This window comes from Lampris incognitus, chromosome 9, assembly GCF_029633865.1.
Source record: "Lampris incognitus isolate fLamInc1 chromosome 9, fLamInc1.hap2, whole genome shotgun sequence".
Lineage (NCBI taxonomy): Eukaryota > Metazoa > Chordata > Actinopteri > Lampriformes > Lampridae > Lampris > Lampris incognitus.
In genome coordinates, this window is record NC_079219.1 from 24,460,532 (window position 1) to 24,478,477 (window position 17,946).

Sequence of the window (17,946 nt, forward strand, 5' to 3'; positions counted from 1 at the left end):
CCTACAAGAAGACAAACAATGGCGATAGTTATGGATGGTGATCGAGGGGGCAAAGTGTTGGTGCATGAGAACTTCAGATATCAGAAGCACCGCACCAATCAAGACACCATTAGATGGAGGTGCTGGAGGTGGAACTGTAGAGTGCCATTGATCACAAATAGATCTGAAGTGGAGGACGTGGATGCTAACATTATTGTGCACAATGTTGGGGAACACGTTCATCCCCCTGACGGAGAAATGGTGCACCGTGCAGAATTCCGACAGGGGGTGATTGCGGAAGTTGCGAGGGAGCCAACAGTCCCAATCAGAAGGATCTATAATGCGCAAAGGGTCCTGCAGCGTCGGCAACGTCAAATCCAGGGTTTTAGCCCCTCTTTGTTGAGTAGCCTAATGGACTAGGACTACTCATTTTGCTTTTTTGAAGAAGAAAAAGCTTTAACGTTAGGCTAGTTAGGCCTTGGAGATTTTTGTTTTAGACCATGCCTTTTCTGGGGGGCTTCTGCCATAGACCAACCCTTTTTCAGCCAAGCTTTTACTAGAAGCATTTTGTTATTAATAGCCTATTATCAGTGTTACTATTGATAGTATTATACCTGTAATTGTTATTTGTTATCAGGCCTCTTTTATAATTAGGCTATTATTATTATTATTATTATTATCATTATTATCATTATTATTATTATTAGGCTGTTATTATTATTAGTATTTATTATTATTATTGATATTATTACTATTACTATTATTATTATTATTATTATATTAAAGATGAACATCAAAGGATGTAAGGTAGCACTCATCAAATGAAAAAAAAAGACACAATTCTCTATTTTACCATTTCATTGTTTGGCATCAGTCATTAACTTGGCCGGGTGGTCTTCTTCAGAAACCTTAATGACTGATGCCAAACAATAAAATGGTGAAATAGAGGACTGCCTCTGTTATTTTATTACCATTTGGTGAGTGTTACCTTACATCCTTTGATGTTCGTCTTTGATTCATGTTTTTGGTTTAGCACCTCCACAAGCCTTTAGTTTTTTGAGAAGCACATATTATTATAATTAGGCAATTAGCCTATTGTGTAAGGTAAGCGGCCCCCGTTGATGGATACTTTGTGCTGGTCCTAAATTCCAAGTCCTGGTCTAAGTTCTCTGCCTAAAAAGTTCATCATTAAAGTCTTTTTGAAAGAAAGTCTGCCAAGTGATTTAATATGGAAAGCGAACTGCAAAGTAACAAGAAAGTGGCTGAAGTGTCCAGTGCTGTGCAAATTGAACTTTGAGCGAAGGTGGAAATGGCTAGGTTATACTGGTAGGCGGGCCTACTGCAAGACAAACTTGCGTTGATTGCCGACTGTCCATGCTGAGCCGGAGAGCCAACTAACTAGGCCTACTGCAGTAAATATTGGTAAGAAATAACAATAAAGCAAATTACAGCCTCCTCTATAGGCCGAATTTGGATACGCACTCAAGGTGGCCTGCGATATAGAACAGCCAACAATGGTAATACGGCCTAATTTAATCAGCGGAAGAATATATTGTCGTAGCCTACAACTCAGCCATAACCCCAGTTTTTATTATTTTGGACCCGTTAAGGAAATAATTTGCAAAAAGGGTTCTAAGTTCCCCGGTTTGTTCCTCGATTGGCAATAGCGGGGAATATAGGACCCTTTATTTGGAAAAAGGTCCTATGTTCCCCTGGAAACAGCGGGGAATATAGGACCCTTTTTCCAAAAGAGGGTCCTATGTTCCCCGGTGTCTATTGCAACCGGGATTATAGGACCTTTTTAGGGGAAAACGGGGAATATGGGACCCTTTTTTTTTCGAAAGGGTCCTATGTTTCGCGATCGGCGATATTATGAACCCTACATAGCCCTCGCCAAAATCCCGTACCCTGTCCCAAATCTCGCGAACGGACGCCGGATTTCCGCTGCGTTGCTAAGGAAACAATCAACTATCAACTCGGTGCGAAGCAAAGCTAACGTTAGCTACCTTCAATTTTGTAATTTTGTATTTTTCGCAATTTTGGACAGCTGGCTGCTTTTGTAATTTTGGACTGCTGGCTGTCAACAACAGAACGGAGGTAAGTAACGTTAGTTGTCTGAAAATGAACATATATCTAATAAATAGACTTTCTCACATTTAAGAAAGCTGATCAGTAAGTTGTTACCTGTGTATAAAAAGCAATCTCACTATTTACCAGCTAGCTAACTTACTGCACAAGTAGAGTTGACTTTGTGAAGGAAAGTGAGGTTTAACATGCCAAAACGCGCACTCCAGATGAACTTCCCCTCGCTGCACACCCATAAGTCCCTTCCTATCTCTCTCGCCCCCTCTCTCTCTCGACCCGCGCGCGCGCGCGCGCACGCACGCACGCGCACACACACACACACACACACTTTCTGTCTGCTCATCCCCTACTTCCTTTTGCTTTACAGAAATGGCAGATATTCTTTGCTGTCAGATTTGCAAGCCCACTCAGATTGCAGAGGAGAAAGCAAAAGAGCTCGAGGTTAGGTGCAAGTATTTTTTTAAGAGTAGTGTAGTGTAATAAGCTGACACTTATTTAAAGATGAACCAACAAAACATTTGAAAATATTCGTTTTGATTGTTTTGCTCACCATGTTACCCCATATTGTGGCAGTCATAATTCACTGTTGTTACCGTATTGATTTGCCACAGTCCAAATCTCATCTTTACACTGCTATCTCGAACCCACTCGCCATTTCATGCAGTCATATCTGTCGATTGGCAAAGCCTTTTACAAATTGATTCGGACTCACCCCAGGATTAGGATGTCTTCTTCATTTCTGTCACGGTTTCAAGGTGACTTCAAAGTGACTGTTTATCAGCATTCCCCCTCCCAAAAATCTGAATTGTGTTCAGAAGTCAACTCATTTCACCCAGGAGGCACTTAGAATTAAAACTCCCACCTTGCAAGAGGCAGAATCACAATTCGGATTTTTGGGAGGGGAAATGCTGATAAACAGTCGCTGGAGTCAATAATAAACTGCGGATTACCTTGAATCCGTGACGGAAATGAAGAAGACATTTGTCCTGTGGCTAGTCAATACAGTAAAGACAGTGAATTATGACTGCCACAATATGGGGTTATTCACCATGTATTGACTTTATCATATGGGTGACAGAAAGTGTTGCCACCTGGATATTCCCACATCATTTGTGAGGTAGGAGAGGAGGAGAGAGTGAGGCTGAAGGTCAGGATTTGTAAATTAGAGGATGTGGAGGACTGGTTTTCTGCCTTTGAGAGTTCGTCAACCATCACGTGGAGGAAGGCCAGAACTTACCCTGAGTCAGGGAAATATAACACATACAAAGTAAGTGTAGAATGGAAGGGTAGCAATCTTGAGTTTCTGCATTGTTTGACAGTTTGAGGGCAGTTTGAGGGCACAGTTTGAGGGCAAAGTTTGAGGGCATCCAAAGACAGTCTTCCTTTTCCAATACTGACTTGCTAGTATAGTATTGGACTTGTGGACTTGGGCGTAGGTTTGATATGGTCACAAAGGAGGAGGAGGAGGAGGGGAGAGGGGGATCAAGGGAGAGGATGGGTGTTGTTTCCCTTGCCTCCCCCCATTCCCTCCCCTCCATAGCAAAACGTATGGAACCAAACCTAGGCCCAAGTCCACAAGTCTATACTAAGTCAGTATTGGAAAAGGCCAAGTGTGTCTCAAACAATAGAGAATTACAAGCAGAATGATAATTGATTATTTTACAGGTTGATTACAGATGTCAACACAAGACACACTGCTCCGGGCCCAAGGACACACGCTGTCCTGCCACCATGACTGTGGTCCTGAAAAGGAGTACAGAGGACAGGAGGTCAAGGTAAATTTTGTTTGTGTTTGTGTGTGTGTGTGTTCTGTATGTGGGTGCATGTGGGTGTCATGTGTCTCTGTGTCTCTCTCTACGTGCCTGTGTCTGTGCATTTATGTCTGACTGTCTGTGTTTCTGTCCCTCTCTCTCTGTATGTGTGTGTGTGAGTTTGTGTGTGTGTCTATAATGTTCTCACTCACTAGTAGATATTAAACGGCAATATGTAGGTTATCCCTTGAAAAAAAGTTATTTGATTGTTTATGGACCACTATAATGTAATGTCTAGTCAAAAAGTCCAAATATAATCAGGATAGTAGTAAGTAAAAACTGCAGACCAAAACATTTGGATACAGTATGCATACGTCTTACACTGTACTTCTCTCCTGCCTACTCAAGATCAACAGATCGTCATTTGGGGGAAGGGTACCTGCTTCAGGTGAAATGGAACAACAACCACAACCACCTTCTTATTAGTGCGGATGCTCTAAGGAAGAGAGATGTTTCCAAAGAGACAGTGGAGCGTTTGAGTGACCTTTTCCAACAAGGCCACTCCCCCTCATCTGCCCTTGACACAATAAAATATGACCTGCAGGAGGAGAAAGGTGACGACTATTTTCTGGTGGCTGCAGATCGGTCAATTGTTCCTGACCCTGGGTTTTGCTACAGGTAAGAGACCATGTTTAGAGACCATGTGAAGTTGCTTTCAGGACGATGCAATTTGCAGGTCACTGTCCACTGTCACCAAAACCCGGCCGGAGCTTCCAGCTGGCAGATTTGTACTATGGGAGCAGTCACCTGCATGTGGGCACCAATCAAAGGGTCGCCCCACAAAAATATTTTTTGGAGGTTTTAGCGCAGGATGCTGGGGTGGAGAGCCCTCCAGAGCTGGCCAAGTGTATGGAGGAAAGAGAAGATTGAAAAAAACGTTAGCAAACTTGTCTGAGGACGACCTAATGAATGAATTCAATCGGAAGAAAATATCAAAACGATCAAAAGCAAACAAACTGATTGACCATTTTCAACGGATGTCTTTGTTTTTCGTCACAGGCTGTACTACAAAATCTTCGCAAAGGCCTATGGAGTTCCCTCAGGCGAAGGGATGGCTGTGGATCTTCAAAAAAGATTAGACGCCATCAACCAGGAGCACGGTGGCAGATGTGCTCAGATGGAGGTAAAGGATGGACAGCTCATAGTGGCCATTTGTACACCCGTTATGCAGCGTGTCCATGCAGCAGTCCAGCAGAGCGGAGAGCTAGTCTTTGTCGATTCCTCAGGGAATTGTGACCGGGAGAACCATCGCATTTTCTTGCTGATGACACACTGTGCCGCAGGGGGGGTCCCTTTAGGTGTTCTCATCACAACATCTGAAAATACACCAACGCTGCAGGCTGGATTCACTTTACTCAAAGGTCTTCTGCCACCAGACGGCTTCTTTGGACGTGGCATGGAGGGCCCCCAGACCATCATGACGGACGACTGTGATGCCCTCCGCCAGTCCCTCCATGCCACCTTCCCGACATCCAGGCTGCTGCTCTGTACATTCCACCTGCTGCAGGCAATGTGGCGTTGGCTTTGGGACAGCCACAATAAGATTGTCAAAGAGGACCGACCCCAGCTGTTGACCGAGTTCAGGCGCCTGGTGTATGTGAGCACGGAGGGGGAGCTGTCTGCTGCATATGCTGAGTTGAACAATGGGATTCTCGCTAAAAAATACCCAAACTTCCTCAAGCATGTGGCAAAGGTATGTGATTTTAGAAAATAACAATACAATTAGGGATCCCACCGATATATTAATTTGGCCAGTATCGATATCAGCCGACATTTACTAAAAATACTGGTATCGTTTTTTTAGCTACTTCTCTTTAGTTGCCGATGCTGTCAACCGATACCAGCAATTGATTCATGATGGAAAAAGAAATCCATGATGAAGCACATTATTGGTTACCAAGGCTTGACCATTCACTTTTTTTAGTGTCTCTGTTAATTGGAAGCAGATTTCCAAGAGAATAGATATCGGCGTTGGTCTTGTCAGATATTTATCTTCAGGCATCGCTATTGGCAGGGAAAAAGTGGTATCGTGGCATCCCTAAATACAATATTTATTCAATTGGTTGCACTTTAAAGTATTTTTTATCAGTGTCACAAATTATGTATGCTACTCATGTTTATAAGTGTGGTCTGTAAGCTTATTGTTACTTTCTAGGTGTATGGGAGACGCGAGGAGTGGGCCCTGTGCTTGCGCACACATCTAGTTACTCGTGGGAACAACACGAATAATTATGTCGAGAGTGCCATGAAGGTTATCAAAGACAATGTGCTGCACAGGCTTAAGGCCTACAATCTTTCCCAACTGGTTGACTTTATGGTGACCCGGTTCGAGGACTATTACATCAGGCGCCTCACTGATTTTGCCAACAACAGGGTGGTCAGGCGGCAACCAAGGCCATCTACCTCAGATGTGGACTGCCAGAGAATCACACGGGTAAGGCACATTGCATACTTGCAGGACAGTTTGTAGCATTCTTACCCTTATTCTGTCTGCAGGTCACAGTTAACTATAGCTTGCCGAACGGGGTCTGTCTCGGAAGTACTGTCGGCAGCCCATATATGGGCAGCGCACAGCACAGGTGCACTGTCACACTAAAATGTGAACGCTGGAGCTGCGACACTCGTCTAACCAATGCAATCACAAGCAACAAACCCGTTGGGAAAATAAACAATTTCTTACTCACCCAAAATAAACACATCCATAGAGATAGGAAGGTCTACTTTATAAGATTCAATCAAAAATGAAGGGGGGAGATAGAGGGGATTACACGCGGGACATGCACTGAGCTGGAATCAAATCTGGGCCGCCGCAACGCTCTTGTTTTGTGGAGCTATGTGTGTTCCCATGTAATTTGGTGCACCCTTATTAATTGTTTCTTTTACTTTACAAAAATAGGAGGACGACACCAACTTCACTGTCCCCAGTGGATCAGGTACCACCTGGTACCATGTGAACACATCACTGAGTGTGTGTACGTGTGCTGTTGGGGTGACCGGTGCAAACTGCAAACACCAAAATGCAGTTGTTTGTACATTCAATGTCAACGAGGCAATACCGGCAACCAGTACACCTCAACTGCGGAGAATGTTCCACGAGATTGCCTCTGGTGAGATTCCATGTTTTTGATGTCTGGTTTGCATACGTCATGGTACAAGATATGAAAGTATGTTCACATCAGGGTCAATGAAAATCGAATTGCATGTCAAAAGTGGCTTCAATGAATCAAATTAACCATTCACTATTGACTTATTTCAGATTTCAGTTAGATTTAACATCAACTTCTTTCTTATGAACCGATACGTCAACAATTGTCATTCCTGCTTGCCAAACTTTCAATTTCGTGATACTGAATGTCGTTTTGAGATTGAAGTGAACATTTTGGTAATGACAACCCTAACCCTTATTCCCAAAGTGTTAATGTGTTTTTTGTGGCAGTAGATGTATTGTACTCTGAAACAAATTTATTTGCCACACAGGCAGACCCACTCCAGAGCACTGGTTTGAAAGTCTGGCCTTTCAAACGCCTGTGATGGGTGAGTACAAACATTGTAAAAGGGGAACACAAGCCAATCCAATGGACCTCTCTCAAAAGAGCCTAATCGCTGACTCCAGATGAGGGGAGACAACCTGTCAGTCTACCTAAACAACACACTGACAGCTTGCCTCATGATCTGGGGTCAGACCTTGTGGGTCGTCCATTAATTGATAAAACATGGTTTGATTGTTACCACTAGAGGCCACCAGAGGGGAGAAGGGAACTGGGGAGGATAACGTGATCTTCTACAAAATCGCGGGGGAAAACATATAAAAATGTTTGATAACTTGATTGATAAAGTTTTGTTTAGAACTTTAGAAAAAAGTTCATTTAATAATTTAATCTAATTCCCCCACTAGAAGAACACCTTGGAGATGGAGATTCTGCTGGGACTGCTCCGACCCTCTCAGGTGAGATCAGGAGGTAACATAGTGATTGGGAGAGTGGGAGACATTATATAGATAGGCCAGGCATGGGCACTTGCACGAGTGCCATAGCCTGAAGCATTGATTCTCAAGTGGGGGTACGCGTACCCCTTGGGGTAGTAGAGTCTTAGTCTAATGTCACGCACCTGCAAGCAGTGCGCAGCGCAGCAGCAGTAACGGGAGGTGCTTGTGTCTTACAGCCAAGACAAAGGCGCAGCTGGGCTAAAAGAAAAACAGCCCATAAGGCTGTCACTCAGGACAAGCTACCTACATGAAAGACAGACACGTGTGTCTCCAGGCTGTTTCAATAAAGGCTGTCCAGTGAATGTTGCAGATGAAAAAGTTTGCATTTGCATCAAAGGGCAGTAACCGTGTCTTTTACACTTTAGGGACATATATTTGAGATTGGTCCCATTCAAAAAAGTGTAAAATTATTCGCAATTCTTAACTGTGCTGGATGACAATTCACTCCGGGCATTATCCCTTACATAATATCTACATTTTGCCACTTCCTGACAGGCGAACCACCCTCACATCAAGATGAGGCATCTGATGCTACCTATGAAGCTACTAGCAGCTCAGTAGCTGGAACAAGTAAGGTCACAACTAATCCTCAGATCCTATCGCTACCCTTGACTGATACTCAGCATCAAATTAATTACCATTTAATCTATCTAGGCACATCAGACACAGAGGACCTGAAGAGGCAGCTGGATGACTTTGTTGGAGACCTGAAAAGGAAGTTGGAGGAGGATGAGAGCTACAGCGCACCTGTTAAGGCTTTTCTGTCCACTTTCTCAAAGCTCCACACAGACTCAGCCATCCAGTCTGCTTTGTTCTCCATAGGGAAAGCACCACAAGCCCAACCGATGGGACGGAAGAGACCAAGGGGTTTCCTCCAAACAACCACCACAATAGGTATCCAACCTACAGCGGTGAGACGAAGAAAGACCCCTTTGGGTGGGAGGAGAAGCCTTGGAGCCGGCCGGCCCCCAAAAAGCTCTAAGAAGGAGCACGGCTACCACAAGAAGGGAAGAGCAAAGCCCGCACCTCACAATCTTTCCTTCTGTGTCCAAGAAAACAGTGCCTTAGGGAAGACACACTGAGGGCCATATGCATGCACATGATAGAGTGATATACTGTACATCCAGTCTCCTTTATAAATGCACTAGCAACCTAATGATTTTTTTCTCTCTTTTTAGAGAAATATTGTAATTGAGCACAATTTGCTGGTAGATGTTCACTTATGTTCATGTTTTAGCTTAATATCCCATTAGAAGTATCCAACTATTTTAGTACTATTTCCCATAAGGAATACCCAACTACTGTAGATGCCTCATAGAGGTTAGAGCCTATGACAGACTCACACCCATAACACGAGCATGTTGTCAATAGATTTTTTTTTAGCAGTTAAAAAGGACAAGTGATACTTGGTAAAGTGCTTGCTTTTGTTTCTAATATGAATAATAGTAATAACTACCGTATTTTCAGGTGTATAAGTCGCACCGGTGTATAAGGCCAAAATATTTTCATATATAAGTCGCACCTGTGTATAAGTCGCAGGGCCTGGCAAACTATGTAAAAAGGTGCGACTTATACACCGAAAAATATGGTAACTATATTGATTCAGCAATAGCACTTTCCAGTGACCAATGACGTACAAATGGACCTCCATGAACTGATTTGTGTCAGGTACCTGGGTGTTGAAGGTTAAAAAAAAGCTATAGCTTTCCACATATTGGCTCAGCTCAGCTCAGCCCTGTTCTTAGCTTTGTGCAGAAGCTCCTCTACTCCCTAAAAGGAAATGGGCTCCATTGCTTGGCCGCAGGTCCTATAGCTCAAACTATGGTTTCTTGAGGAACCCCAGGGACTCCTTGCCATTAGAATGGCAATCTAGGTTGGTGACGGTGTTATTTGAATTCATCTATTTGAAAAAGAGCTTGAGAACAAAAACGGTTGTTGGGCCCTGAGCCCCTATTGGCGGAGGTCCAGTCCCATCGTAAGGAGTCATGTTAAGACATAAGGGGCTGGCTTATCTGTCTGGCCAGACAGATTCCCTGTTCCATCAGGGAACAAAGTGTTAAGTTGCGAGATCCCAGCAGACTAGTCGCACATGATAGTGTGATATACTGTACATCCAATCTCCTTTATAAATGCAGTAGCAACCTAATGATTTTTTTCTCTCTCCTTTTAGAATTGTAATAATACAGTCAAAATTGTAATAAATTTCATGAAATCCATGGCGTGTCTTCTTTAAAGGGGAATTTCAATTTTTAAGACCCTGGACCCTATTTTTAGATCTGCTTTTATCTAAATGAATGGTGGTATTTTCAATTATTGCAGTCGCTCCTGTCGAGAGTGAGGGGTCGCCAAAGTTAGTAAATTTCTCCCCCTAGTGGCAAAATAATAATTAAAATGGCAGTCTTATGTGCTCTCCTCTGTTCATGATCCTCATTGCTCATTGAAACTTGAGTAGTTTCGATGTCTGATACTTCATTACTTTTACCCAAGTAGCCTATAGCTTTTCAGCAGGCCTTCTTTATACAACACTGTGCACTATACACTATAGGCCTAGGCTAATAGTAGAAAATGTAAACTTTCTGGTAAATGAAGTGAAAGACATGACTAGGATGTTTGTCTTATGATTTAAGTGTTTGCCCTGAAAACGAAATTAAGCAGGAAGTCTAGATTATTTTTGGTTTTGATTAAAAATAATCAAAATATTAAGTTACATAACTTATGAATCGTCTAAAAAGTGAACCATGGGGTTGAAATTATGATTGTGAGGGAAAGAATAGCCTTAAGTTGACTAACCTAACAATTTTAGGTTACAAGGTCTGCCTCTGCTCCTTGGATACGTTATTGGTATTATATTAATGTTGATTGTGGATAACTTAGACAGGTTAAATTGTGGGTGTACAGCGTTTCCTTGATGAGCGCTAACCCCATAACAACATATTTTCGCGTTGCTACGGTGGCGCACACGTGACAAAGCCAGAAACGGGATTTTGGCGAGGCCTATGTAGGGTTCATAATATCGCGACCGGGGAACATAGGACCCGGGGAATATAGGACCCGGGGAGTATAGGCACGGCCCCTCGCGCACTCATCAGCTGCTAACGTATATATACACTGCTGGGATAGGCTCCAGCATCCCCTGCTGGGATAGGCCCTGACAGCAGGATAAGCAGTTTGGATAATGGATATATATATATATATATATATATATATATATATATATATATATATATATATATATATATATATATATATATATATATATATATATATATATATATATTACAGCAGCCGAACTAGTAATTACACTGCATATAGGTTATCTATGTTAATAAAAAGTAAAGTTGCTGGTTTATTTCAGATCTGTTGATCTGTCACTAACGGCGAGCTGAAGTTAGATATTGCAATTCATAGACACCTAATAAAACATTCGGCACTTTAAATCATCAACTTTCATTTTCTGAATCAGTTTGGAACGGTTTGGTAACAGATAATGCAAAGTGGACTGTCTTCATCTCCATAGCAATGCCGGTTGAGGGTTATGGGTAGTGGAGAGCCTTCCGCTATCCAAAACTGACAAAAAACCTTGGTATCTCTGAACCGAAGGAGAAATAATTTAAACTGATGGCCATAACATTCACCTATTGTATTGTTGAATTATTAAGGAAAATTTCATGTTTTTTTTGCTGAGAAATGTGGAGGATATCATTAAAAGAATACCTTAAAATGGGAATTGACAATGAGGAAGGTAAAGCATCTTATAACGCCACGCTCGGGTTAATATTTGAGTGAACGGATGGCCGGAGCAGTTGCTATTGCCGCCGATGGGTTTACATTGAGGTTAGTTGATAAAACTTGCCAATTTATGCCCTGGTCGATGTCAACCCCTGAACAAATTTAATCACCGTTAGGAAAAAAATAAAAAGTCATACCTCTATGAATTCCAGAATAAGAGCTTTGTTTCAGGCCAACATCGTTTCTTTTCCTGCAGCAATATTTTATTGGAGTAACGTTGTTAGTAATACTGACTGGAAGAACGTTTGGTCCTTACCACAAACGTTCCTTCTAACAAATAAGGTCAAAGAAATTTCTTTTAAGTTGATCCATAGATTCTATCCAGTTAAACATTTCTTACAAAAGTTAAGGTGACATCGATGTAAATTGTTCTTTCTGTAAATTACATCCTGAAACTAGCTCCCATTTATTTTGGTCTTGTACTTTTACATATAGGCTGTGGAAAGATGTTAATCATTTTATAGTTAACAACATTTTCTGATTTTGTTCTTTATTATTAAAGAAATATTATATTTGGTTGCTGTGATGTTCAGTATTAGGGGAATACACCTTTAAGGACACAAGGAATTATGGGATAGTAAACAGAGCAGCCACGGGAGCGGGAAGGTAGACGAGAGTCAGTCGGATTATGTGCACGTTATGCATGGAGCGAAATAAACATGCCGAAGTTCCACGGCTAATTCAGAAACGGTGTTATCATCTGTGAGAGTGAAAAGTAGGTCATTACAATGGCGACGAGGACTTTGTGGATTGACGGAACCTGCACTGCCGAATTGAATTATGAACTCTAATCAATAGTAACAAAAGGGTAGTAACGTTCAGCTAACTGCATTAGCTGAGCTAGCTAGCACGAATCAACAAGTTCATCCAAGTCATCCGCCATATCATCATGGCAAAGTTTTTCGCGTCGAGCGACGCATTCCCGGCGTTTGATATCCATGGAGGTGCCCCGGGGACGTTGGGACCTAGATGGGAGAAATGGACGGCTCATTTCGAAATTTTCTTGTTGGCCATGGACATCAAAGACAATACTAGGAAACGTGCCATGCTACTTCATTATGCGGGCGAACAGGTATATGACATTTTTGTGACGCTGCCTGATAAGGGAGTCGCTAAAGACTTTGATAAAGCCGTTAAGGCACTTGAGACTTATTTTTCACCAAAGAGGAATGTGGATTTTGAGATGTACAAGTTTAGGCAATCTACACAGTCTGGAAATGAAACCGTTGGGGAATACTATGTCCGCTTATGCACACTTGCAGTATCCTGTGAGTTCTCTGATGTTGATGCAGAAATAAGACGCCACATTGTGCAAACCTGCGTATCGCACAAGCTTAGGAGAAAAGCTCTCACTGATCCCACGGTGAATCTGACAAAACTCCTGGAACTAGCCAGGCTGGAAGAAGCGTCTGAACAACAAGCACGTGAAATGGAGAAACGATCAGACACCGTTTCGGATGGTATTGTGGCTCTGCGCCACCGAGAGCGCATGAATCAGCGGGCTAGGCAACCTGCTCATTCTGCCCTGCAGCCTGCACATACGGCCCCAGGCGCGCACGGACGTGAGTGCTTCAACTGCGGTGGCTCATTCCCTCATCAAGGTGACTGCCCAGCACGTGGGCTTGCATGTCGCAATTGTGGCAAACAAAATAATTTCTCAAAAATGTGCCGGTCGCGCCCAAGACAAAGTATGAACTATGTACAATGTCAACAGTCAGATGACACCTCAAAATCAAATGCCCACTCACCGCGTCCCAATGAAGACAGCACAGACCACTCCCCCAGATATCTTTTTACACTGAAAGACCCAGCTATCACAGCGCCAACAGACCATTCAGATAAATGAGTCGCCTCTCGAAGTGCTGGTAGATACAGGAGGCTCAGTCAATGTAATGGACTATTGCACATTTCAATCACTCCCAGCCCGCCCAGTACTGCAGACCACATCAGTCCAGATTTTTGCTTATGGCTCCCGCACGCCTCTGCCAATGCGCGGGCAATTCTGCTCACAACTCGGCTTCCAAGACAGAATTGTCAGAGAAACATTCTTCGTGGTCGACAAGCCAGCGATTCCTGTAGTAAGCTGCCAGACAGCAGTTGCCCTCGACCTAGTCCGCCTGGTCAACAATGTACGTGTGCCGCTCATGCTCCAAAAAAAATTCCCCACCATTTTTCAAGGCATTGGAAAGCTCAAGGATCACCAAGTGAAAATCCACATTGACACTACAGTGCAACCAGTGGCTCAACAACACAGGCGCATCCCCTTCCACATGAGACAGCTAGTGGAACAGGAGCTGGAGAAACTAGAGGCGCTAGACATCATCGAACGTGTTGAAGGCCCCACGCCATGGGTCTCTCCGGTGGTAGTAGCTCCAAAGCCCAAACAACCAGGAAAAATCAGACTGTGTGTTGACATGAGACGCCCAAACGAAGCCATCAAGCGTGAGAGGCACCTCACTCCCACAGTGGACGACATTCTAGCCGACCTCAATGGGGCAAAAGTGTTTTCCACACTTGATCTGACAGCTGGCTACCACCAGATTGAACTCCATCCTGACTCCTGCTACATAACAACCTTCACAACACGTGGGCCTGAGGCGCTACAAACGACTCAACTTTGGGATATCTTCAGCGGCAGAGATTTTCCAAATTACCATTAGAGAGACACTGTCTGACATCCCGGGTGTTCTGAACGTCAGTGATGACATGCTGGTGTATGGCACTAGCCAAGAAGAACATGACAAGAGCCTAGAGGCGGTCCTTACGCGTCTCAGTAAATGTAACCTCACACTCAATGCTGACAAATGTGACTTCAACAAGACCAAGGCGGAGTTTTTCGGATATGTATTCTCAGATCAAGGCATCTCAGTGGACCCCAAGAAAGGCATCTCAGTGGACCCCAAGAAGGTGGCTGCAGTCAAGGAGACCCCAGCCCCACGGAACCCAGGAGAGGTCAGAAGTTTCCTTGGCCTTGTCACATACTGTGGTCGTTTAATTACAGGTCTAGCCACCCTGACACAGCCTCTCAGAGAGCTCACAAAGAAAGACCAGCTGTGAGACTGGTCCCCAACCCACCAGACAGCTTTTGACAAACTCAAAAATGCACTGAGCAGCGACACAGTCATGGCCTATTTTGACCAATCGAAACACACAGAAGTTGTTGTGGACGCAAGCCCTGTAGGCCTAGGGGCAGTTCTTACCCAAACTGACTCTGATGGTACACTGCACACACTTGCCTATGCCAGCAAAACACTGTCACCTGTAAAACAGCAATACTCACAGACTGAGAGGGAGGCTTTAGCTATAATCTGGGGCTGCCTTCATTTCCAGTTATAGCTACTCGGATGCCCGTTCACAGTGGTTACTGACCACAAGCCGCTGGTGCCCATGTTCAACAAGCCATCTTCCTCTCCCCCTCCCAGAATTGAACACTGGCTACTAAAGCTACAGAACTTCAACTTCTCTGTGACCTACAAGGCAGGTGTTGGTAGCCCAGCAGACTACTTCTCCAGACACCCAGTCCACACACACGAGTCGAATAGCACACATGCCACCGAGCTGGCTGAAGCACACGTGCGTTTCATCATTGACCATGATGTTCCCCGCGCTATGACACTGCAGGAGATCCACACTGCCACACAGTCTGACCCATGCCTCCAGCGGGTCATAGCTGCGGCCAGAACAGGACAGTGGCACACTCTTCTGGAACAGACAGCAGACATGTCTCCAGCCCAAAAATCACTCCTCCGATGTTTTCATGCACAGAGGTCAGAGCTCATGGTGTCCACATCTGATTTCCTTCTCAGAGGTAACAAGCTGGTAATACCCTCATCTCTGCATAACCGAGTGATTGACATTGTTCACGAAGGCCACCAGGGGTTGGTAAAGACAAAGAAACGTTTGAGGGAAAAAGTATGGTTCCCTGGTATAGACCAAAAGACAGAAGACTGCATCAAAACCTGTTTTGCTTGCCAAGCAGTGACAAACACAACACAATCTCATGCACCACTCCAGATGACTCCCCTTCCAGCTGCACCCTGGACTGAGGTGAGTGTGGATTTCTGCTCATTGCCAAATGGAGAGTACTTACTTGTAGTGATAGACGATTATTCAAGGTTCCCGGTGGTGGAGAAGGTGTCCACCACATCTGCAAAAGCTGTTATACCAAAGCTAGACAGCATGTTCTCATTATTTGGCATCCCAGAAGTTGTCAAGAGTGACAATGGTCCTCCTTTCAATTCTGAGGACTTCTCCAGGTTTGCTTCATACCTAGGCTTCCGCCACTGAAAGATAACCCCTTATTGGCCCCAAGCAAATGGGGAGGTTGAGCGCTTTATGAAAACGTTGAAAAAAACGATCCAGATTGCCACACTTGAATGCAAAAACACTCAACAAGCACTGAATCGCTTCCTGAGAGCATACAGAACAACCCCACACAACACCACTGGGAAACCACCTGCCACAGCCATCTTTAGTAGGCAGGTGCGCACAACACTACCCAATGTCCAAAACACAGTTCCAGACAAGCTCATGAGAGCCAGAGACACACAAGCAAAAGAGAAGATGAAAGGGCATCACAACCAACACTTCTGTCGCCCATCCCCTGCTCTTAAAGTGGGTGACCATGTGCTGGTGAAAAGACTGCGACTAGAGAACAAATTCCAGTCCTTTTTCCATCCGGAGCCATTTCAAGTCACTGCAGCAAAAGGAACAATGATCACTGCTCAACGGGGGCAGCAGGTGGTGACAAGAAATGCGTCACACTTCAAGCGAGTGTCCCCCACACTTGGTCCAACTGGTACACTGGGAGAGGACAACAGCATGCGGAGTGAGACTGACCCAAATGACTTTGTTTACAATGATGAACCCAACCCAACGCCAGGCCCAGTGACCTCAGGCGCCCCTCGCTACCCAAGAAGGGTTGCCACGAAGCAGCCAGAGTACCTTAATGATTTTGTGCCATAGCATAACACCTTGGACTGTGTTGTAGTGGAGCATTAGTTTGGTTTTTGTATGCCGTTAATTAAAAAAAACAAAACAAAAACAAAAATGTTTATGTTGTGATACCTCTAGTGGGATTTGTTACAAAGAAACTTCAACCCCTATCCTATAGCAGGAATGTAATGTTTACTTTCCTGGGAATGTAGGAGGGATGTGATGTTCAGTATTAGGGGAATACACCTTTAAGGACACAGGGAATTATGGGATAGTAAACAGAGCAGCCACGGGAGCGGGAAGGTAGACGAGAGTCAGTCGGATTATGTGCACGTTATGCATGGAGCGAAATAAACATGCCGAAGTTCCACGGCTAATTCAGAAACGGTGTTATCTTCTGTGAGAGTGAAAAGTAGGCCATTAGAGTTGCTATAATTATAGTGACCAAGACGTTAATGAATTTTTTTCTTATTGAGCTAATTCCACTTCTTGCCAAATTCCACAGTCACAAATGTAAATTTACAAACAAACAAAAAGCATAAACTCTTTGTATTTATGAAGGAAATTGAACAATATGTGTCAACGATTTCTTCCTCTCAAAACAAAAAAGCTATCAAGCAATGAACGTATGCAATACCTTTAACGTTTTTAAGTGAATTTCTTATTATCCATGATCCATCCATTATCCAAACCGCTTATCCTGCTGTCAGGGTCGCGGGGATGCTGGAGTCGATCCCAGCAGTCATTGGGCGGCAGGCAGGGAGACGTATTGTAGCATATCGGCTTTCCGATATGGGAACTAGGCGACCACTAGGGGTGGGCGACCACTAGGGGTGGACTTTTTAGGCGGGTGTTTCGCGGAAGTGGGGGGTCTTAAGATTTGGATTGAGCGGCAAGCAGCTAGTGCGGGGGTGTCTGGAAACAAAAAAGGGCAATAAACCTGATTGTTTCAATTGAGACTGCGTGGTCCCGACCTTTCGATGGATCGAAATGCTTCGTTGGTGTCAGAAGTGGGATCCGTGACTGGGAATCCACGCCGGGCGGAGAGAAGCTATGCCGTTAGGAGCAAGCTATGGAGGCGCGTAGTCCGAGGTATGACGGGAGATTCAGATGGACGATATCGGCGAGGAGGACGAGGAGTCAGTAGTAATACAGCCAAGTAGCCAACGGGCACGACTGGATAAACTAATGGAAGAAACAAACGCCTCCTAGCCGAACTGGAGATGGAGCAGACAGGTGCGAGACCCTCTCGTCATAGCACCCCTGCTGTAGCGGCCGTTGAGCAGCCAGGCTGTCCCGGAATCGAGAGGGGACAGGGGGGAGGAAGGGGAAAGACACCGCACTCGCAAACAACCCCCTACC

At 44.3% G+C, this 17,946-nt stretch overlaps 1 protein-coding gene and 1 long non-coding RNA gene across 2 annotated transcripts; both read left to right on the top strand.

Moving 5' to 3' along the window:
* Window positions 1-1,935: 1,935 nt before the first annotated feature.
* LOC130118500 (uncharacterized) lies at window positions 1,936-5,309 on the top strand (the record flags this gene model as incomplete). Its single annotated transcript, XM_056286953.1, has 5 exons — window positions 1,936-2,076; window positions 3,730-3,839; window positions 4,224-4,493; window positions 4,875-5,107; window positions 5,215-5,309. Coding segments are annotated over 5 exons (849 nt in total), but the record flags the coding sequence as incomplete, so codon positions are not given.
* Window positions 5,310-6,917: 1,608 nt separating this feature from the next.
* LOC130118373 (uncharacterized) lies at window positions 6,918-7,825 on the top strand. Its single transcript, XR_008810757.1, has 3 exons — window positions 6,918-6,982; window positions 7,353-7,409; window positions 7,771-7,825. It is a non-coding gene; the product is annotated as an uncharacterized LOC130118373 (long non-coding RNA).
* The last annotated feature ends 10,121 nt before the right edge of the window (window positions 7,826-17,946 follow it).